The sequence below is a fragment of the Drosophila biarmipes genome, chromosome 3L (genome assembly GCF_025231255.1).
Source record: "Drosophila biarmipes strain raj3 chromosome 3L, RU_DBia_V1.1, whole genome shotgun sequence".
In the NCBI taxonomy this organism is placed as follows: domain Eukaryota; kingdom Metazoa; phylum Arthropoda; class Insecta; order Diptera; family Drosophilidae; genus Drosophila; species Drosophila biarmipes.
The window spans coordinates 11,654,319-11,677,497 of record NC_066613.1 but is presented as its reverse complement, the minus strand read 5'-3'; the positions used below and the strand labels follow the sequence as shown (position 1 = coordinate 11,677,497).

Genomic DNA, 23,179 nt, shown 5'->3' with positions numbered 1-23,179 from the left:
ATTTAAAATATTAAGGGATAGGCTTAAAAAACCTTGCAAACTTACATTGCCTGTGTTTTTGAAATAATTAATTAATAATTCAATGAAGCACCTCCCATTGAAACCTGAAACACCAAGGAGTAGAGTAAGAAAAGGCCATGCAGCTTTGTTTTCTTTTTAAATTTCACATTTTATTTTCTTTTGTTTTCACTTCAAAAGGATTTCGTAATTTAATCATTTGTCACACATTTTCACTATCCTTATGTTGAGTGTTAAGTTGCATTTGCAAATGTATAATCATTGTGTATTTCATTTTACTGTTGCATATTTTGTTTTTTGTTTTCTTGTTCTCAAAAAGTATTAACATCCATTGCTGTTCATTTTTTATACTTTTTTGCAGCTGCTAATTAGGTTTTGCAATAAAAATTGAATTTTAATGTTTGTTTCTTGCTGTTGTCCACTGTTAATGGCTACACTTGTTTCGAATGCTGCTGCAGTTCGCTATTGATTTTCGCTTCGAATTTAGACTTCGTGTGGCTGACTTATAAATTGTATTTAATATGCAATTGTTACCCTCGTGTATCCTGCTGCCTGGCTCTGGCCAAAAGGAAGGTGTGATAAGAGATATAACTAACAATACCATACGCTCAAACAAATCAAATATCCGATAACAATTTGTTAAAAGAGACTCCAGTGCGTCGTGTGCACGTGAACTTAATTAAATGAGTACTCTGCCTGGCTCTTAAACATTCGTATAATAGTGACTATGTGTATATATTTAATAAAAATGCTTTAAAAATAGTCAAATGCGTACAAAAAGTTTCGCGCCACGTCCACTCGCCATCAAATGAGTTTCATAATTTAACTATTTCATTTCGCTAAAGTCTTCCTCCAACTGACTGGTTGAGTTTTGGTTTCATATTATTAATTATTATTATTTACGCTGCCCTTGTCGAACTTATACAAACTGTAAAAATTATGTTAAAATGTTGTGATTTGGTATTTGGTAAATTTCTCCTTGTTTTGTCCCGTGTTTGATTAGCTTTCACCTTCGCGATGAAGATCTATCGTTAGACTGTTGTATACATTTAGAATTTCTATTTACTTCCTCACTTCCTTTAGCTTTCTATGGTCTGTAGTTTCAATTATTATTTTCTTTTTATTTTCTTCTCGTTTAATTAAAGTTTACTTTTGTATATTTAATTCAATTTGATTGGAAACCTAAAAAATGTTTTGATTATGTTTCGATTTGTTGCTACATGGTTCAATGGGTTTTTGGGTTCAAAAAATGAATGAGTTGTCCTGCGAATGGGTGTGTGGACAATGCCTGCAAGTACACTGAGAAAAAAACCATTGACAGTCGCCACTCGCACGCACAGTGTGCGGCCGGAAGAATAAACAAACGTTCAGCAATTGGGGATTTCATTGTTCCTGAATCGAATTAACATCCAAGCTGCATTCACAACCAATTAATTATTATTTCCCATTTGGTAGAATTTTCATTGTATTCGACTATATATTTTCTTCTTTTTGCTAAAAATTCGTCCTACAAAAATTGAAAACCATAGGGTATCGAGACGTAGGGAAATCAAGAGCATACTTTTTAATTGAGTTCTCGAAAATTGTGCCTTTGTCTATGGGGTTCTGGGCCGGGGATTGGTTTCCTTTGTTTAACTATAACTCTGTTGTCGTCGTCGTTTCTCGATTTTCAAAGTGTTCAAAGTGAAGTTCTTAATTATTATTGTAATTCTGCTAGAAGGTGTCGTCTTTTTTTGGTTTGTGTTGGTTTTCGTCACGCTTATATATTTTATTTTACTTTTCTGCAATTGCAATTTGTTTACGGGTATCCCTCCTCATCGCTTGACAGCTTCGTCGCCGTCTTCTCCTCAATAAATGTATTTAAATCGAAATTTACTTTCAAGTCTTTTCAGCGACAAATGCATTTGAATTTGTTCTCGTATTTCTTAATCTTGTTTAATCTTTTTCCTTAGTTCTTATTAAATCTGCTCAAAATCCTTCGCTTTAATTATGCTTTTATTATATGTTTTGCACTTTAAATACAATCAATATAAATCAAAGTCTTCTCTTGGTTTTAATTTATGTTTTTTCTTAGTTTTCTCTCTAAAAAGGATCTCTTGTGTGTCCCTTTCGTGGTGCTCCTCTCGTTTAAAAACGTAAACGTAAAATGACAAAAACTCTTCGATGTTTTATCCATTAAAAAAGGGAGAGGAAACAAACCGATGCCAAGCATTCTTCAAAAGCCAACCACATCCATTCGTTTAATGCATCTTCATTTCGCAGCGTTGAGCTTGAAAAATGCTTTTGGGTTCGCTTCTCCCGCTTTTGAACTCTGAACTGTTGCCTCTGCCTTTGGCTTTCTGCCGTCTGCTGTCTGCTGACTGCTTTTGCTCTGCTTTTAGCTGTTTCTGTTGCTGTTGCCTTACACTTGATTAGTTAAAATTGAGAAATCGAACAGAGGAATTGAAGTTGTGGGTTAAGAGTTCTTATGCTTGCTTAGCTTGATACTAAATGTTTTGCTTTGCTTTTTCTGATTTAATTTTTCACATCGTCTTTGCGGGTTGTTGACTGTGGATCTGTGCCTAAATTTATCATGTCTCGTGGTTTCCACACCGGGGACCCTACAATAAATGAAAGAAAAGAAAAGATACAATGGAAACCATATATGAAAAAATATGAAATATTTTCGTTTTGGTTTTGCAGAACTTAATTTGTAGTTTCGGTTTTATTTTTTTTTCCATTTTATTTTTTCGGATAGAAAATATAGATTTAGAGAGCGAAAGAGTTAGAAAGAGCAAGTGGGCGGAGCGTAGCATCTCCATCTTGGTTATATACAATTGTGTCGAACAGATTTTTATAAGTAAATCGTGGCCAATTGGGATTCGTTTAGTTAAAAAGCATGCATGCAAAGTGCCCAAAATGCGCGGCACTTTGGGCCCTTTTGTCGGTTAAAAAATATAAGCAAAACTAATTATTGTTTAATGTAATGAGCACTACTTCAAGCGGGGTTTTTCGGCTACTTGATATAGTTCGGGGGACTGGGGCTTCGGGTAGTGGGAGTGATTAAACGCTAATTTAACAACTAATACTGGTGATTAGGGGCTTGGATAGAGAGTTGTGTGGGCTAAAATGTTGACATCGCTTGGTTCATTTTGCTAGTTCACAGATAGTTTAGCTTTTTGTTACTCTGGTAAGACTGGCAACTTCAAGTTTCTGATCAAAAGTTTTGCATTTATGCCAACATTTTCCGTTCTGCCTCTTCGGTTTCCCGTGTGTGTGTGTCCTGGTAAAAGGGCTCCAATTCGGTATACAAAATGAAAGAGAGAAATTTATGTACATATAACTATATATGGGGGAGTGGGTGGAAACGGGTGGCTCATAATTTGGAAAACTGTGGTGAGTGAGTGGTGAAATTGAAATTGCATTTCAATTCGCATTTCAGTTAACCCACTTGCTAATTTCGAAATTAGTTTCCGAATGCAAAAGTCAAAGAGCGTGATTCAAAAACGATGGATAAAGTTGTGCGGGATGAGAGTTTCATAAAATTCAATTCAATTTTAATTCGTATTTTATTTTTGTTTAGTTGGGCACACAGAAAAAGTTGTACGGAAAACAGAAAATTAAATTTCTGGAAAATAATTGCGTTTCAATGTGTGAAAAAATGCCGAATAAGTTCGTGATTCTGGGGTGGTGGGGAGTGGCTAGTGGCTGGTTGATTTGAGTTGTGGGGCACGTGTGTGTAACCATAAGACATATACAGTTAGATAAATATATATAGATCGATTATAATGGACTTGGCATTAGCATTGCTCGCTTTCGGTTGGCATGGCATTCAGCAGTACAAGAATTGGCTCTAGATCTCGGCACACTTCGTCATTTTGTCGTGATTGAATTGATTGATTGAGAAAATGCAAAACGTTCAAATTGAAGGGGAAAACTTGCAAAGTTCGATCGATTTTGATTTGAATTTCGGGTTTCTTAAGGTAAGTTATTGTTTGTTAATCAAGCGATGCCAACTAATAATATCAAGTGTATGTAACAGACACAACAGATACACAGATACGCTATAAAGAGATACACACAAATGCATCGAATGGGCGGGAGATAATACCTAATAAACTTAACATGCCTAAGGTAACTCCAGCTCCGACTCCGACTCGAGACTTACGACTAAATATATCTAACTGAGTTCAACAGTATTCGAGTTAATTTTCATGTGACTTGGGGTTTTAGTTATCTTTGAGATAATTGTGTGTATTCTGTGTAGACAAAATGAAATATCACCCGTAAAATTGTTTAATCACTAATTCAATTCAAGTACTCATCTCCGACAACAAGCCTCGTTTGCCTAATTACAAATGAACATTGCACTTACCTGCTAAGCAACTACTAAACAAATTTAAATGCATAACTAATCGAGGGGGGGTTGAGGTGTTTCGAGAGTTCTGGGGATGGGCCAGGAAATCGGTGCATAAACTCTAGGGGCTTACTGGGTCTCCCCTTCTCGTCGCCGTCCTTTGATATTTAATTATTTGTGTTCGCAGTTTTTATGTGTTTACTTGTTTACTTTTATCTCATATGCCATTTCGTTAATTGCATTTCAATAGCTTTGCCTCGATTGGCCTTTAGGTTTAGTTGTTCAATTTATGTTGGAGTTATGTGTACGCTCGCTTTAGTTTTAGTTTTAGTTTGGGTTTTACGCATTTGATTTTTAAGTTTGCAGTTTGTTGATTTTTCGATTATTTGCTTAGTGGGTTGCAGTGTTTAACAGTGTGTGGGAGTGTGCACACACCAGGATTACCGGTTAAATTTGATATTTGTTTTAGCTTCACTGCTGAATGTTACTCTTAAATGTTCGCTGTCTGCGGCCTCCGCTTATCTCTATTTAGTTTGCTTTATGTTCGAATATTTATTGGGTTTTCGAGAGCCCTCCGCTTTTCGATAAACATTTATGCTGTATATGCTGCTGTATATATGCCGTATTTACCATGTATACTTTGATTTTGAGGATGTATCTTATCTGCTTTTTGATTTTGCTGCTGTGAAGCCCAGTGTAAACTGTAAACTGTAAACGTTCTTGAAGCTTAACTTATTTTGACTATGATTTCTTTTGGTTTGTTTTTATTCTGCTTTGAATTCTCGTTACAACAACCTGAAATTTGTTTGACCTTAAACGTTTTCTATATATTTAGTCGAGAGTTGGCGGCTGGGCCTGGGAATCGAATGGGAATTCCCGCCCTCGCCCCGAAAAGGTAGTGTGATTATACAGATATACGAGTTTTCCCGTGGTTACCTAGGCGTACAATGTACATACATATAAGATGGCTACCCATTACTGAACATTGAGGTACGACTTACGATTATCATTATGTGAATACATCCCCGCTTTGATTTGTATCCCCTTTATTGTATTTGGTTTTCTGCTGATTTAATTGGAATGCGAAACGGAAGTGGTGGAAAACCCATGCGGAAAATGTTTCGTTTGATTTGCCCTTGTCGACTTGTATATGCATGTATATTTGTTTATATCTATAAAAAACCTATAAAAATCATACAAAACCATATGCATATATGCAAATTATTTGTCACAACATTATTGGTACGTACACACCGATGCCCCTCAGCACAAACGTGCAAATTGGCAAAATTTTCTAACTAACTAATGTTTGCTTGTTTTTTCGCATTTCGCTAGTTTTCTTTTGTCCTTTATGTAAATAATCCCCATATCAATAGGTATACTCTTGTTAGGTATATGTTATGTTAACCCCTGGAATGTCGGCACTCGACCCAAAGCCCAGCTCAGTTGCAGATCCAATTCGCCAGATGGGTAATTAAAAATTTTTGATTTCATCTGCGGAAGCGACACAGTTTTCCACCCAGCTCTGCCGCCTTCCCCTCCCTCAGCTAATAGTTAGTTAGCGACTTTTCCCGAACTTTTTACCTGCCTGTGTGTCTGCATGGCCGTGGGTGTGTGTTCGGAGTGCATGTATGTAGGTAGTAGTTTCCTTTCTTATACTTTTTCTATCTGCCACTGACTGTCTTCGTTTTCCCCATCCATGTTTCAAGTTGAGTTTGCCATTTGTTTGTCTGCCTGTCTCTTAGTAGTTTACTTGAGTGCGAGTATGAATTTCAACTTTAGTTTTAGTTGCTACTGCTGCCGCTGCCGCTGCTGCTGCTCTTTTCTGTTGTTTGCCCTCGTAATTACGGCACTTGAGTATTGTGTGTGCAACGCGGCGTATACGTAATATTTCTACTTGCCACCCGAGGCGAGCGGAACTTCCGCCATTTTGTTTGTTAATGTGTGGGTGAGAGTGTAAGTGGGTGGGTGAGTGTGTAAATCACGGAGAAATGTTCGCGCCCAGCTCGGCTGCAACTTAAATAATTAACTGGAAAACGGTGGCACACACCCATTATGCAACCGCTCCCGCCCGGGATTAGTAACCCCATCCTTTGATTAGTTTTCGGTATGAACTACATATGCTGCGCTAAAAGAGCCAACTACGCCCAGGTTCGGCGACTTACGGCTAACACTTACACAACGAATACGGTTACGGCTACGAATACGGATACGGATACTGGGTTCTGGTATGGTTACACTTCAGCTATTCCTTCTATTTATCAAGAGTGCCCTTCCTTAGTTCTTGTGTGTTTTGATTTGTAGTAGATTGTATATAATGTTAGGCTAGGTCTTTTTGATTTCAATCCCTTGTGTTGGAAGTTCGAGTTCGGTTGTTGCTTTGATTACTTGCGTTATAGTTGCGTTGAGTGAGTTTACGTATATCTGAGCTGAGTTCGGTTAAAATTAGTTTGTTGAGGCATTTCGGGTTGTTCGGCTGTTATCTTTGGTTTCAAAATAGTGGAGAGGTCTTTAGTGGAGGTCCTGGAAGGGGAGATCCCTTACACATGGATCTCGAAGTAGTCGTGACAGTCGACACAGCCGCCGGGTGCCTCGGAGGAGCCCATCTCGGGCACAAATCCTATTCCCCCGGTGGCCGTGGGCTGGGCACTGACCACCACCACTCCACGGGGCGTCTTCTTCCGCGTGCGACTCTGCCGCACGCGGGACTTATGCTAGGAGGGTCTCTTCTGGTACAGACAGTCGATGCAAGTGGTGTACTCCGGGGCCGAGGAGCTGAGTTGATAGCCACCCTGCGGGTCATGCTGGCACCCAGTCCCAGAGTATCCTCCCACCTCCGGGGCATAGACGTATTGCTGCTGCTGCTGTTGGTGGTGCAGCGGCGGCTGATGCAGTGGCTGCGGAGGATGCCTGGGCAGAGGATCATATATGGGTTGCGAGGAGAAGGTGTTCTCAGCGGACTGCGAGCGCAGTGGTCCCGAACTATAAACCACATAGTTGCGTTCCAGGGAAACGCCATAGGCTCTGTGCCCGTAGGAGCTACTGGTGGTGGTGCTGTCCCTAGAAGTAGATCGCTCCAGGGACTTGCTCAGCCTGCTCCTGCTACTGGTACCCCCACCACCATATCGACCTGTGGGTGCGGCAGCCACATAGTGATCACTGCAAGTCTGGTTGTCATATACCGGATAATACTGATAGGTTTCCTGGGCCCTTGGCCTAGTGCCCGTCTCAAAGCTTCCATGGGCAGACATGCTCCTCTTCCGGCTGCCATGTGGCACATCCAAGTTGTGATCCGACTCGCCGTGGCTGTCAAAGCTACTGCGCGGTGAGTGCCGAAGGCAGGAGCTGCCCGTCATCCCCCTGTCCGGCGACAGGTGATCCATACTGCCCCTGGGCGAGATCCGTGGCGAGAGCGTCTCCACGCTGCACACATGCGATGGTCCGCCCTTCTTGAGGCAGCTCCTGTCGGGACTCTTTGACTTGGCCGGACTGGAAGGTGGCTTCAGTATACCAGTAGCCGGTCCACTTGTGTGCTTTAGTATGCCACCACCCTCGGAGGAGCGACGAGGACTGGGGGTCCTGCGCCCACCCGACAGGCGATCCTGTGAGTTGTCCCTCGAGGAGCACACACTCAGTCGCTTGCCCTGATCACTCAAACTAGTGCGTGGTGACTTAATCTTGATGATCCTCACCGGAGAGCTTCCCTGGGACTTACAGCGGTCCGGAGAGATGTATATCTGCCTCCGGCCACTCTTTACTTTGGTGGAGGCAGGTCGCTCCGGGGACTTGGCCTTGAAGATCTTGTCCACCTTCTTGTCGATCACCACAATATGCGAGGCCAGCGAGCTGGAGGTTGGCTCCTCCTCCGTTTCATCGCCGGATCGTTCCGAAGGACCTGTGGTGGTGCCAGTGCTGTCCGATTCAGTGGCTGGCCGGGAAGGCGATTCGATGTCCACCACCACTGTTTGTTGGGTGTTCTCCACTATGGTTTGTGGTTCCGGCGAGAGACTAGAGTCATTCTGCTGCTGATCACCGGGATCCTCGGTGAGGTCCTGGGGATCGAAGGCCTTCTCGCGCAGACTCTCCATGTAGGCCACAATGTCGCAGGTGCCATCGGCCAGGTTCTCCTGCTCCAGGTCACTCAAATGCTTGTCCATAAACCGGGCTGTGGCGTCCGTTTCGGACGGGTCTCTGTCTCGGTCACGTCGCTGTTTATGCCCCAAATCCCTGGCCTGGCCCGCCGGATACTGGTGGACGACGGCCACCTGCTGGGAGGCGGCCAGCCGTTCCGCCTCGCTCTCAAAGATCTCGATCACCTTGATATCCTGTTTGGGCGACTGTCGCGGCGACTGACGCGGCGACTGTCGGGGAGATGGATGCAGGGTGTGGGACTGGGAGTGGATTTGGGACTGGGACTGTGTCTGATTATCTCGGGTATCGGAGGTGAACAAGCTACCACTACTGCCTAGACTTAGATTAAAGGAGGCCGCCACCTGGACGGCATGCGCCTCCGACTCCGACTCGAGCTCCGACTCTTCCGGGCTGGGCTTACCTAGGTCCTTCATCAGCACCGGCTGGTAACTGGCCGGCGGATGCGACGATTGTATGAGGCGCGCCTGGCTGCCGGTGCTGCCCACCGAGAGCGTCGATGTGGTGCTGTCGGATGCAGTTACGGATGTCAAGATGCGGGGCGAGCAGTAGAGAAAGGGATAAAGTCACAGGGTCAAGCAATATTCAAGCTTACTTCGAGGACCTAAGAACCCCAGCTGGACCTCTCCTGACTGACTGGATTAAATGTAATATATACTTTACTATACTTTACATGTGCATAATTAAATTGACAATCATTGCAGTCGCCTTGCGAATCTCGAATTTCAATCAATTAAAATGTCAATCGAGCTAGCAACTCCCAAAATAAAATGTAATTATCATGAGATAACTAAGTAAATTTTAAAAGGTTTATAACATTTTTTGGATTTCAGCATCATCATTAAAAATTTTCAAATTTTTAAGTTTGTTATTCCAAGCCAAACGTAGTTAGAATAGAGTTTTTTAAAATATGGTTATTTATAAATACGCTGCAGGAACCATTATCTTTGTTCATATGGGTAAGCTAGCTAAAACTGATGTTAGAGGAGCAAATTAGTCAGGCTAAGATTATATTAGGAAATCATATTGTGTTTCATTCTAACTCCACAAAAGCAATAAAGATTTTTAATGGCTTAATCCAGTTAGTCAGCATAATACCAGTTAGCAGGGGTAACCACAAGGAGCAACCTGACTCACCTCAGCGTCAGGTGATTGGGCGTTCGACCCAGAGTGGCCTTGGGCCTGATTGTGCCCTGCTGCGAGTCCTCCTCGCCCTCCGACTTCGTGCCCGGATCGATCCTCTCGATGTCCGAGCTGTGGTGGTGCAGATGTGGCTGCCTGATCGGAGGCGGCGGTGGCTCCCGGGGATGCGGATGGGGATGTGGGTGGGCATGGGCATGGGCGTGTCCCTGCTGCATCTGCTGTTGCTGCTGTTGTTGCTGCTGCAACTGCTGATGCTGCTGCTGTTGCTGGGGATCTGGGGAAGAGCAGGGGGATTCTTTATGGCACGTGGAGTGATGATGCGGGGTGCAATGTTATGGGCATTGTTAGCAATCCTCTCGACAGATTTTCTGGTCATTTGGATAGGGCTTCGACTCACCTGTGACGTCGCCCACCGTCTTGCTGCGACCACGGAAGACGGCTGGCTGCATCTGCTGGCCGTGGGCGTGGCCAGAGGCGTAGTGAACCACGCCCACACTGGGGGGCAGGTCGTCGGCCTCCTGGCTGCCGGACAAATTGTCGTAGTCTATGTTGCCAGCCGAATGGCGCTGTGATCCGGACTTCTTCTTCGGTTTGCCCAGGGTGTGAGAGCCATGAACTATGGTGATCTGGGTAAAACAAATTATATAAGAATTTTTAATAAATATATAAATAAATTAAACTAACAAAAAATTGGGTACTATATAATTTTGTATTTCGAAAAGGTAGTGCAATAAAATAAATACCCAGTTTTAAGGAAGTAATCAATTCTTTTTGATTGGGGATAACACAAACAATATCTGGAATGTTTTGAAACCATTAAAAATAAAAACATAGGTTAATGAAAGTTCAAATAAAAATTTCAATTAATTCAAATACAAGAACTAATGTCTCCATTGAAATAGTCTATCAAATCAAAATATTGGAATATAATATTCTTATATAATACCTGCTGCTTGGGTCTTTCCAGCGTCTGTGAATTGCCCGCATAACCCATGCTGCCCATTCCCTGCGAGGAGTGTCCGGAGACGGAGCCGGAGCTGCCGCCAAAGTTCTTCATCGGAATTGACATGTTCCGGACGCTCTCGCGGATGATCTGGCGAATGGTCTTCAGGAAGGCGTTGCGGAAGTCGGCGGTGCTGTTGGACAGCACGTAGACCTTCTCGGAGCGGCGTTGCAGTTGGGAGCGCAGGTGGATGAGCTCCCACAGGAAGTGCGAGTCCATGTCCTTGGCCGAACTGGCGCGCACCTGCACCTCGGTTACGGGTATGAGTACCTGGTACCTAATGATCTCCACCTCATTGGTGGCATTCTTGCTGGACACGCCCTGCAGATATAGGAAAGGCGTTAATATTTTGCTAGGGATTATATCTTTGCTGTCTCACCATCAACTTCTTCTTCTGACGCAGCCGCTCCTTGCAGAGGAACACCACAGCCGACTTGAACACAAAGCACATGGCGTGCAGCTCCAGACCCTTCTTGATCTTGCCCAGGAAGTCAGAGATGTTCAGCCATTCCACTCCGCCATAATACAGGAGATCTCCTAAAATTATAAAAGAGGTTGATAAGAGGTGGCAAAAATTTTAAAAGTTTATCCCCGATTTCTTAATGTCATGTTAAATGGTTCACTGTTATTTTAATGTCACCAACAACCCCTGGTTAAGTGTTTTAACAAGCTTTAACATAATAGAAATATGTTAACTATTATGAGGAACAATGAATTTTGAGTTTTGATTATGGAGAAATTCGTTTGCATAGTAAATAGTATTTTTCGAAACACATCCGATTAAATTTTTTTTAACTAGCTGTATTTTTTTTATTTATATTCCTTACCTGGACTCAGATCAATGGGTTGCTTGCAGGACTTCTGGTGCTGCCGGAAGAGGTGATCGAAAATGGCGCCGTACTCCTCGTGGATGCGCTGCATCTCGTTGATGTGCTCGGCCACCTTTTCCATGCCCTTGAGTGCCTCTGTTTTTTGGGTTGGAATCCAATATAGACAAATCACAATGGATTAAATGCACCATGTATACGTACCACAAAGATGCACATGCTCATCGGCCCGGGTGTCGGTTAGGTTGCGCATCTGCTGCAACAGCAGAGGATACTTGAGGATGCGCTGAATGGGCTTGATCAGATACGATTCCAGGGTGCTGCTGTGCTGCTGCTTGGGATTCCGGGCGGCCAGGAACTCCTGCAGGGCGTGATTGCCTTCGTCTGTGAGTCGCGCAGGCAGGCAGGGATGGGAGAATTGAAATGCAAATTGAGACATTTGCCAAATGATTCGATTTCAATGGACGCTCGTTCGAGTCGGTGTAATTAATTGCAACGTTGGCCCATTAGAGTAAATACGGGGAGGGGGGATAGAGATTCATGGGGAGCACAAGGATATGCAGTTACGGCGGCTATGACAGCGTCACAACGTCGACAAGAAAATGTCATTAACTTGTTCTTATTGTCAGCCGAGCAGCTTTTGATAAAGGCAAAGTCAAAGCCTGTCTGCAGCAGGAAAGGCAGCTGGAGATGGGGAGCAGATGGAGAGGTGATGGAGCTGGGGATGGAGCTTCGGCTGGAGCAGATTTACGTCTAATAGCGCCTGTCGCTGGCTGCTTGTCCTTCTGCCAGGCCGACAGGCTCCCATCCATCGTGCAGCTCCTGCTCCTTCAATATCCCTCCAATCCGCAACAGGATTCTCCAGCTCTTGCACGTAACGAAGGCACTTAAGTGCACTTCTTGCTATAATTAATTATCCTTTCAACTTTTTGCATAAAATTTCATGCAACAGCCGGGCGCAGTGGCACCACCCACCGTTCTCGAGTGGTTGCCAGAAGCCCCTTCCCCCACCCTTAGTTACCTTGACTACGCTGCTTTGGCTCATTGATTGTAAATATTGCGCATACATTTTTTACCTCCAACGCTTTTGATTAGCTGCAAATCCTATCCTATCATCCCATCGCTCCATTCATGGACGCATCAATCAATGTGGCAATGCGGATGGAATAAAGGCAGAGGGGATGCTTTTTAGCAGCCAGCAGCTGTTTGCTCGAGTGTTTTTAAGCTCAGACTAAGTCTAATTTAATTATGACATGTTGTCACGCGGCAGTTGCCTTTTATCCGGCTCACTGCAAGGCAGGCTTAGTGGAAGAGCAGTGCCCAAGTTCTTATAATTCCCAACCACCCCCCACCAAGGAACACAGAGCGCAGAAGTTCTGAAGCCCTGGCATAGTTTTGGGTCGCCATTTGTAAGCGTGTCATAATTCTACAAGTTTAATTAACAAAAGATACTTGACAGTTGCTGCTGCTGCTGCTGCTGCTGCCTTGGCATGAATATGAATATGCTGCCTGTTCTGGGAAAAACCCAAGCTCCCAGCTCCCAGCTCCAACCCCCCACCCGAAACCCCCCTTATCACACCCTTTTTTTTGGTCGGGAGTTTGCCTTCAGTGTGCGGTTTTCACTTTAGTGGGTGTCGTCGACGTCGACGGCGGCATTTGCGGTTGTAATTATTCATTTAACTTGCAAATCATTTTAAAGTGGGCGCTGCGCGGCCCAGGGGCGTGGCACAATTGAGGGAATAGTTTGCCAATTGTTCGCCCTGTGGATTCGTATGGGTTCGGTTCGGGTATTTGACTTTTACAAGTTTCTTGCTCAACTGAAACTCAAATAGACTTTGACGCTTGACGCTGATTGCAATAGTTGCTCAAAAAGGCTATACACACACTCGATGTGTGTACAGTGCGTTTCATGGGGGTAACGCACTCGCAGATGTTAATTCAGTCGTGGAAAACTTTTCGTTTAACCCCCTGCCGATAGGCAATTTTTGGGTTGTATTTGTATTAGATGTCTCACATTAATTAAGTGCCACATTTGCATTTAAGAAGTGTGTAAATTTATTCCACTTTGCTAATAAGGTTTCTTTATTTCCTCAGCAGTTCTTCCAATTTGGATATGCAAATAAATTCCCTTGCGCCTAATATGATTATTTATGGTCCTGTATACATATTTAATTCAATTTTTTCGGAGATTTTCTCCTTTTTTTGTTACAATACAAGATTGCAATTGTAATATGGAAATTCGCAGTTTCAGATGTGGCTAATAAAAGTTGTAATTTAATTTTTTCAAGATTTCCCTGCCTAGTTTTGCCTTTGTATTTTGCGGGTCGCCCTGCTGATGTATGTAAATGAATTTCCATACTTGGCGAATCTGATTTGTCTGGGGGATTGCGGGTAGTGCTGGGGCGGAATACTCACTCGGATGCAGGACTTTCTGGGCCTTGCTGTGGCTGGCACAGAACGAGGAGTACAGCTTGAAGTGGTTGACGTAGTACAGGAAGGCCGAGCCAATCGCAAAGAGCACATTCTGCGGATCGCAATGAAATGCAATTACAATTATGCAACACACCGATTACCATTTCGAAACGCACCCTGAACTGGCCGCAGTGCTCGAACTTGTTGAACTCCGGCTCCAGGTCCAGGGACTCCTCCAGATTCTGCAGGAACTGTCGCTGGAATGTGACGATCTCGTGGATGTTGCCGAACAGGGCGTTGATCTCGGCGTTCGAGAGGAATGTCTCGCGCTTCATGGGCTCCAGATAGTGCTCCAGCAGGTTGTTCAAGTGCTGCAAGTTAATCGAGAGGGCGGGTGGTTCAATAGGGCGCAAGAGATAATACAAATTAAGGGGCAGGAGTTTATTTTTTCAAGGGACAGCAGCGAAAATGCATAAATTAAATTAAAAAATCAACGGCCGCCCCCCCTTTTGGCCACAACAATTCCCGGCGGAGTTGGCCGGCAGTTATGCTTGGTTGGAGGAAACTTTTTAGTTTTGCCAACTGGCACAAAACATGAAACAAAAAAGAGTGGAGAAATACTGTAGCATGGCCACAGGCGCGCGCTTTCATTTGGAACAATACTTCCGGGCAGACGGGTGGCGGCTCCTTTGTGGGCGGGGCAGCAGGTTGGCCGCCCTCCGCAGATAAGACCCGGAGCCTCCGTCGTTGCCGCAGCGGCGCTTTACATAATTTCTAAATTATAATAATTATTTGTATGCTTCCTGGGCCCAGACCAACGAAAAGCAGACTTCAAGTTGGCTTAAAGCAAACACTGGCAAGGCGAATCGGTTTGCTACGGAAACAGTGCGGGAATCCCAAACGGCAGCACGGCGACACAGTTAAAGGATTAAAATTTGCATTTTTAATTGCAGGAGGTCTTTTTGCCGCCCCACTCTAATGAACACAAGTCAGTGGTCTGGGATTTGCATTAAAGTTGGAGCTGGGCACACTGAACGAAAAGGGAAATGGGTACGAATAATTATGAAAGCAGACGTACAACTGGATTTAAGGTAAAGGTAATTGCTTTTTGGAAAAATAATCTCTCTCCTAAGAGATTAATGCAATTAAAGTTTTTAATTTTCAACTGTTGTCGGTAATTATAAACTTTAGCTTTTATAAATCTCCTAAGGGAAACAATTATCCCTTAGGAGATTTATTAAAGCTAAAGTTTATAATTACCGACTGATTCTTGTTTTTAGCTTCTCAATATTCTTTTATTTATATGTTAATAAGGTGTCTAAAAGTATGCTATAATACATTTTAGCTCAAGTAGAGCATGCTTTTGGACAGTTGTCCAAGGGATTTGAAGCCACCAACGAATTAAGCTAGTATTTTCGCCTCTGTAGACTCACCTTCACATAGGTCCGCTCCGTGTCCACCAGCTCCATGACGACTTTGCGCAGCTTCTCCGCATCGGTCAGTTGGCGTGATGGGGTTAATGCCGTGGTCGACACCGACGAGGTGACCGAGCCGGTGGGGCTCGATTTCCGTGTTTCCTGGGGTGAACGACAAAATCCGGTAACCTTAACACGGTTCACAGGTCAGGTTCAAGTTGTAGTTGTTGTTTCAGTGGTGTTGTGTGGTTGTTGTTGAGTTGTTGTTCAGTTGTTGTTGTTTTGGTGTTGTGTTGATTGTTGCATGATGAGGAGTTATTTCGTGGAACGAAAGGAACAAACCCAAAGAAAGAACAGAACGAAAAGAGATGCGAGCGCGTGAAAAGGAGACACCAAATAAATGACAATAAACAAAAATGAAGTTAGCCATGACAGAGATAGATAAGAAGAGCGATAGTTTATAGCACCAGGGGTGGGGGTTGGATATAGGTGGTGCCAAATGTGAGTGGAGGGGGGGTTGTTCAAAAGGGGTTGAAATGGGTTTAGGGCGTGGCCAAAAGCCCGCGGCCACTTTAAGGGGACACGGAGACAGCTGCGGTTCTAAATGACTGTCACGTCCTTGTCCGAGTTGTTGGTGTTGTGCTTTGTCCTCCGCGGGTGTTGGTGTTGCGGCCAAAGTGTTTGTGGGTCTCAATCTCAAGCCCCGCCATCTCCACCCCCACCCCCTTACAAGTAACTATCTGGTATTCGCACCACCCTTTCCCCTCTCTGTGTGTGTGTGTGGTTACAAGCACATTTGGCACTGACAGTTGACGCTTGACGGTTGACATACACAAGATGCATACATACGTACATGTCGGTGCCCCATCCTACTTGCTATATACCCCAAACCCCATCCCCCAAGCCCCCTATTTTTGCATTAAGACTTAGTGGCGGCAGAGACTTTCTTCGTGGCTCTTTCTCTTGACATTTCTCCTATTTGCTTAGATCTTCTGCTCCACCTACTTGTCTCTTTGCCACAGAAAAAAGAAAGACAACACTGGGAGAAAGTTATAAATGGAGCATTCCTGATAAATTGACTTAACAAAAGGAGCGACAAATGAATTTGCATTGTAAATGCCTAAGTAAACAGAACTCAAACCTCAAAAAAGTCTTGAACTTGCGGCGGAGGGGGAATGAAATGCCCGAGAATTCAAAAAATTACTTGGGTTAGAATGGAAGCGGGCTAAAACTAGAGGTAGCACGTAGAAAAATTAGGCAGGGGGATAGGAGATGCTTATTAAATTTAATAAACCCATCTGCTACTGGATCATAAAGCCTTAAGGGAACCCCGTACCTCAATTTTTCGATGATTAAAATGTAATCACAATTTTATTGGGATTGAACATATTTTAATGAAAGTATGGAATATCACTAGGATTTTTGCTGGGTAAATATATTTCATTAAAAAGTTTTCTGTTACGTTTGAAAATAGCACGACGTATGGTATCCCCATAAATCCTAGCACGTACTTATTTCGAGTTTAGGGCCCATTTATCTTATCCTGTTGCGGAACTCGTTTGTCACGCTGCCATCACTAGGCTTTAGCCCCATCACTTTCCTTGCCCCCACCGCCCGCCTCTTTCTGCCCCGCTGCAATTGCAGCTGTCATTGTTTGGCGCTGTTGTTGCCCGGCATTGTGGAGACATTTCACTTTTATGCAGTTGCACTTTGTGTATTGTTAGTGCCCTCTCTTTCGGCTGCTCCTTCAGCACTATGGCCCTCTCTATCCGCAGTTCCCTTGGTTGTTGCAGCTTGTTCTTGTCTACTTTTAACTGTTTTATTGTTCTGCATTCTGGGGCCGAGCTGAGCTGCGCTTCTGATTTGCATAAGCGACGCCGACCCAAAAGCCAAAACAGCAGACGGGGGTAAAAAAAAAAAAATGGTAAGGGGCGGGGGAAAGGTCCCACCAGGTGAGACAGGTGCAACGAGAGTGGCAACATCTGCGGCGGCGAGCTGCTTCTGGCTGCTGGCTTTTGGCGCTGAGTGCCCACATTGTTGCCACTGGCCTGGCCCAAAGATGAAAAATTTGAAAATGTCTTGAATTTTGCGCCCGGCCTCTTCGTTCTTCGTCCTGTGTGAAATGTCAACTTGAATTAAAAGGATTCCTTATATAACACAACACCCCCACAAGGCCCTCTAGCTCCCCGCAGTGTGTTTGTGTGACACAGTGTTCAAGTATCATTAAATGAAGTGGGTTTCTGCCAGTTTCGAGCACACTTGGGGAAAGCATATCCAGAAAACAAAGTGCATTCTGTGGCATCTTTGCTTGTTGTTCTATCTGTCCCGACGCCCCCTTTCTCAACCCGTCTGGCCACCCACTGAAAAAAACGATCCACCGTGGAAGGGAACATCTTAGGGACTTTAGAACAGAATATTGTTTCTTTGAATCTGAACTATTGATGTATTTATTTAATTAAATTAAAGATGATTTATTCAAAAGCTTTAATACTTATAATAAAAAAAGCTTGATAAATGTTAGCCCTAAGTCTGATAATGATAATATGCAGTATTATTTTAATAAAATACTGTCTGATTTGAACAGTTTTATTAATATTTTATTAAAAACCCTTTGGGAACCCTAAGCTCGAAATATAGGAAAAAAGTAGGGTTTAGGGTATTTTCCAATTTTTGTTCCTCAACACTTTTTCTCCCTGTGTAGCCATATCTGTTGTCCTGTATATATATAGATATCCTTGATATTTTTATGCCAGTCACATTGCCATCCGTGACGTTTATTGTTTGCTGCCTGGAGGAGACGGCAGAGGCGCCGCGGCGGCGGAGAAGATCCTCCTCCTCCACTTGGCGGCAGTGGCGACCCAATAGGCCAAATTTGCCATGACATCTTGAGATGTGTCGAGACACGCCTTGGGGCATAGAGCTCTCGGAGATCTCGCTTCCTGCTACGAGCATTCCTTGCCACATCTTTTTGTGCAAATTTCAATTTGTGCACATTTCAATCACAAGTGCTCATTGGGGAGTGGAGGAAGTCGGCCTTCCGAAGACCGGCCCACACCACATCCCCAACAGCCTGGTCTTCCCCAACCCATTCCTTCAGCCCACCCCCTACTGAACGTCGTGTTTGGCGCTCGTTTTAATAGTTTCCGTTTCCGCTTTGCGAGTTCAAAGCAATTTGATTTGCCTTCCAAGTGGCAGGTTCCTGGGGGACGGTCGGGGGTGGTAAATATACACATACATACGAAAGGGGTGGGATTGTGGGGCGGTGCTGGGGGTCATGGGGGTCGAGAGAGTTGTGTTTGCGTTTCCCGGTTTCCCAGTTTCCCAGTTTCCCATTTTCAGGGGGTCACCAGCCTCCTCCTCATTCTCCACCTTCCACCTCCTGATCATCCCAACGATTTTCGGGCACTGCACTTACTTGCTCCGCGGTCTTTAGCAGATTCTCAATCTCAAAGCTGCTCGTACGCGACGTTGGCTTGGCCACGCCCAGTCCGCCCACGACCACGCCCCCGCCGCCCACAGCCAGCTGGGCGGCCATTGCGACGGGATCCACAAAGGAGGTGGCCGGCGAGCTTTCCGCCTCCGGCGAGTACAAATCCTTGCTAGTGCCATCTGGAAATTGGAGGGGAGATAAGCGAATGTTGTGATTAAGTATTATTATTATTACTACTTTTATTATTATTAGTTTTGGCCTGCCTCGCAATTAGTTGTGTGAGCTGTGCGCGTGTGGATGTGTGTGGCAGGCGTCTGGAGTATATCGATTAAATGCTCGTTTTTCGGTTATTTGTTGCTTGTTAATTTTAAATTCCATGTTTGTGCTGTAAAAAGCGAACGAAGGAATTTTAATACTGGCGAAAATGGCACGCCTTCACCCTCTTTCACTGCCTGCTTTTTTGCTGCTCTGCCTGCCTCAAAGCCGAAAGTAATAACGACAAAAAACAGCCAGCAGCAACAACAAGCTGTAATGATTATTGCTGCAATGTGTTTGCCACAAGGTCCACAGACACACACACAGCAGGCAACACACGCCCTTAACCAAAAAAATTTATGGCCCATACATATGAGGCCAACTCACAGAGAAACTCACTTGCACTTCCCAAAAAAGATGCCGCAACTATTTTAGGAATTTTTAATCTTATAACATTTCTTCCAGGATAGTTTTTCGGGGCAACAAACTAGCAAAAAGCTATCCAAACCACAGATACGATATTGTTTTGGGGAGCAAAAAGTTGCAGCAAGTTTTTAAATATTAAGTTGCCTTGTAATAGTTGCTAAGAACGAAATGTGCAATCTCAAGAGTTTGAAGCTTTATGTCAAGTTGAAACATTCTTGAAAAGTTGGGATGTGGCAGGGAAGACTTTTAACTTAAAGGGAGTTTTAAGGAAATCATAAATATTCTAAAAAACTAAGTTTGAATAAATTGTAAAAATAATTTATGGGTATTTTTTAAAGATATTTGGGAATGATAGTTCTTTTATATTCTTTGTTTTCGGAACGTTATGATTTTAAACTGAGGAAATGAATTAAGCACAAACTATTATGAAATTAAAATTAACTTCCAGTGCACTTTAGTACATTTCTCCAAGTCCTCGTTTATTTGTAGCAGAAGTAGTTTTGCCAGCGCCCAGGAAGCATTTAAAAATCATGTCCTTGAAGACCGCCTTGGTGTCCTGGCGTCGTGTCTCCTGTGCCTTCCCACCATCCTTTGTCTTCTGTTGTCTTGGCCCTTCTGCATGCAAATTTGCTGGCAACCAATTTTATGAACGTTTTCCCTAAAATTTGACACCACACACACAGTGTGTGCGTGGCTGTAGTTATTGGAAATTGCCGTCTTATAAATTTCAGTTTGCGGTCTCCCCTAGCAAATTGCACGTAGTCCTGGTCCTAGCGCTTGCCAGGGTCCTGGCAGAAGGCCGAGCTAATAACTCGTGGACGTGCCAAGCCGAATTTGTCGATGGCAAATAACTTGGCCGGTTTTAGTGGCTTTAAATAAAGTAAGACTTGCAGTTGTTTATGGCAGGAAGATACGCTCGAGAGCTCTCAACTTGGGCCACTTTTTGTTTTCGCCCTCGTTCACGTCTTTTTTTCTCGGGTTTTTTATGCCAGGATACTAAACAACTTGGCACAAGTCCTGCATAGTTTCTTGGGGGTTAATGATCCCTTGAATGTTTGCAAAAGTTTCCCAAGGAAATCCGACTCTTTTTTCGGTGGGCTAACTTCGTTGGCTTGACTTCAGGGAAATGCATTTCCGTAATTTAATGCCAACTAATTGGCAAGATTGCAGTTGAGGTATCAATAGACTCACTTTTTTCTGCTGGCCAAATTTAATTGAAAATTGGTGGCTTTGGGAAAAAGTGCAAAGCTCCCTGTAATCAGTTACTTTGCTTTTGTCTGGCTTTATTGTCCCTTTAGCCAGCCCAAACTTTTTGAGCCGCCAGGATGTGTGTCAAAAAAAAAAGGAAAATGAAAATGGAGAAATAAATATTAATACGCACACACAGGCAGGCGATGGCCACACACATGCGTGCACATATAGCGAGTCGTTTAATTTCTGCTACAATTTTTGTTTTGTTGTTATGTTTTTATTTTAATTCTTTTTTTAGTGTTCGTTCTGTGCCTTTTAATTGTTTGCCGCAACAAAAACTTTCATTTTGTGTGCTGCTGCTGCGGCTGCTGCTGCCACTGTTGTTGCTGTTTGCCGCTACTGCGTTTGTTGGCTTTAATTGTTTTGTGTTCTTAGCCACTTCGGCTTTTTGAGTGCAGTGCAGCGTGTGGGGGTGTGTGTGCGCGCGCTCATATGTACGCTGCAGTTTGTAATCCTGTAATTATGTAGTCGCTTGTTGCGAAACGACGCCCATCTCTCGCCCTCCTTACTTATTGATGTAATTGTTGTTGCACATGTTGTGCGCCCACACTCTGTGCCCCTCTCCCTCGCACACCCTGTTGCCGTCCCGCTCGCCGGCTGTTGTCTAGAGCCAGCATTTAATGCAGGAGCAACAAAAAAATATATAAATTACTTTAATGAACTTTACAAATTCGCATGCATGCCCGGAAATGCGCTTTTTCGTTTCCTGCCACACACACACACGCACAGGAGTGTATACGCAGGCGGGGGATAAAGGACAACGAGAGGGGAGCGGGAGGGGCACAGGGACGACGCACCTCAACGTCAAGGCTCGTATAACCGGACAACAAGCCATATATATACGGATACGGACACGGAACCGTAACCATAGCCGTGATTAGTATGCTTTTGTTGTACGAGTGGCTGATGGATGCTGCCTGTGGTTTCCCCTGCCTTTCGCCGGCTTAAATGTTTAAAAACGGCCGAATTCGCTCACACAACGATTTCGAGGCTGCCCGGGGGAGAATTCCTCTGGTTTTGCATGGGTGCATTGAGCATTTCAGGGGGGAAATGGCATGGGGTTCGGGGCGTAACTTTAATACTTACTCCAACCGGGGGCCGGAACAATCAGTCCAGTTATCATCTCCTCGCTCATCACCGGCGGATCCGTGGGCGGCGGCGGGCAAACGAGCGAGTCAATCATATCGTCCGTAACCCTCATGATCCCCACTAGATCTGGTGGCTCTGTGCGCGAGGACCTGCGGAGTGCAAAGGAAAGGGGAGAAAAATAGATTATAACCGGGTATTAACATAATTTCCCTAGCTGCCTCTCTTCGTAAAAAAAAGTTCATGTCGAGCCCCAGCTGGACGTATTCTCATGAAATCAATGTTAATTAAGAAGTAAATTTTTTGAATTTTTTGCCATCTACATTTATGGGAAACGGGGAAAATGTACCCACATTTAAAGTCTATCTTTAACAAATTATATTATATTTTTTGCTTTCAAATTTAAGTAAAAATATTTCTCAGATTTTACAGAGTTTCAAATAAAATGATCATTATTTATGATGGTATTATAAACTTAATCACTTAATAAATTAAATTTGTTTGATGATTTGACCAGCACATCTTTGTAGTTAAGTAAAGTTAAACAAACTGTACTTATAAAAGAGGATGTTGGACCAAAGCTGGAGAATCAGTCCACCACCTCCGTGTATTTCTTTCAGTGCAGTATTTGCATAATTTCCGTTTCTGACCCCCCTGACAAATCCAAACAAATGAACGTATAGCGACACCTGGAATGGATTCCGGACTGCCGACTGCGGACTGCCGTGACCTTTTTCTGTGTCAGTGCGCGAAATTAGCAAAAGATGCGGAAAATGCTTCCAACGTGCATAATTTGAATGGACGACTAGCTGGGGAGGTGTTCAGGGGTCGGGGGTCAGGGCAGGAACGGGCGCATTTGGCTCTACAAACGCTTAGCACAAAAGCTTTTCTGTTTTCGTTTGCCATAAAGAGAAGCTAATTAGGCTATCAAAATGCCGTTCGGCTCGCCCGAAAGGTGAGTGCCGGGGTGGGGTTTTAGAGGGGGCTCAGGGGGTTGGAAAATGGGGATGGGTGGCTGGTCAACGAAACGGAACCCAGTGAACCCACCGACCACGTTCTAACTGCATGGCAAGCGAGAGAACGTGAAGTGGCAACGTGTTTGGGCTACGGCTGTCTCCCCATTTTCCCCGCTTTTCCAAACGTTTTCCTTTCATCCCGCCCCCCTGCCCCGCCTCGCTCCGCACATATTTTCCAGCTGCGGCTTGAACTTGTTGTTGACTTTGCTGAAAAACTATAAACCAAAAATGGTTCGAGAATGTACATGGAACATTTTTCGGTTCCAACCTCTTTTTCTCCCACCCCCTCCCCTATTTTTTGGCTTTTTTCCGATTTGTTGCGAAACAATTCCTGCCACTGGTTTAGTTTCCATGTTTTTTTTTTCGTTGGCCCTCTGCTCAATGGGAAACTTCTTATGGTGTAACATCATCA

At 44.1% G+C, this 23,179-nt stretch overlaps 1 protein-coding gene across 10 annotated transcripts in view; it reads right to left on the bottom strand.

The window, feature by feature from the left end:
- Positions 1-144: 144 nt before the first annotated feature.
- The window catches only part of LOC108028240 (protein still life, isoform SIF type 1), an 84,370-nt gene continuing 61,335 nt past the window's right edge, over positions 145-23,179 (bottom strand). For 4 of the 10 annotated variants that reach the window (XM_017099918.3, XM_017099916.3, XM_017099917.3 and 1 more), the window contains 13 exons: positions 21,752-21,903; positions 18,719-18,912; positions 15,322-15,492; positions 14,065-14,259; positions 13,892-14,000; positions 11,681-11,860; positions 11,477-11,614; positions 11,029-11,186; positions 10,593-10,970; positions 10,044-10,272; positions 9,641-9,941; positions 8,907-9,010; positions 145-2,618 (listed from right to left, as the gene is read on the bottom strand). In XM_017099918.3, the coding sequence (XP_016955407.1) occupies positions 2,533-2,618; positions 8,907-9,010; positions 9,641-9,941; positions 10,044-10,272; positions 10,593-10,970; positions 11,029-11,186; positions 11,477-11,614; positions 11,681-11,860; positions 13,892-14,000; positions 14,065-14,259; positions 15,322-15,492; positions 18,719-18,912; positions 21,752-21,903 (2,395 nt within the window). In that variant the 3' untranslated portion in view covers positions 145-2,532. Of the gene's footprint in view, positions 2,619-5,938; positions 9,011-9,640; positions 9,942-10,043; positions 10,273-10,592; positions 10,971-11,028; positions 11,187-11,476; positions 11,615-11,680; positions 11,861-13,891; positions 14,001-14,064; positions 14,260-15,321; positions 15,493-18,718; positions 18,913-21,751; positions 21,904-23,179 lie in introns of those variants that run through there. The other 6 variants (XM_017099919.3, XM_017099914.3, XM_017099913.3 and 3 more) reach the window with 5 other exon arrangements.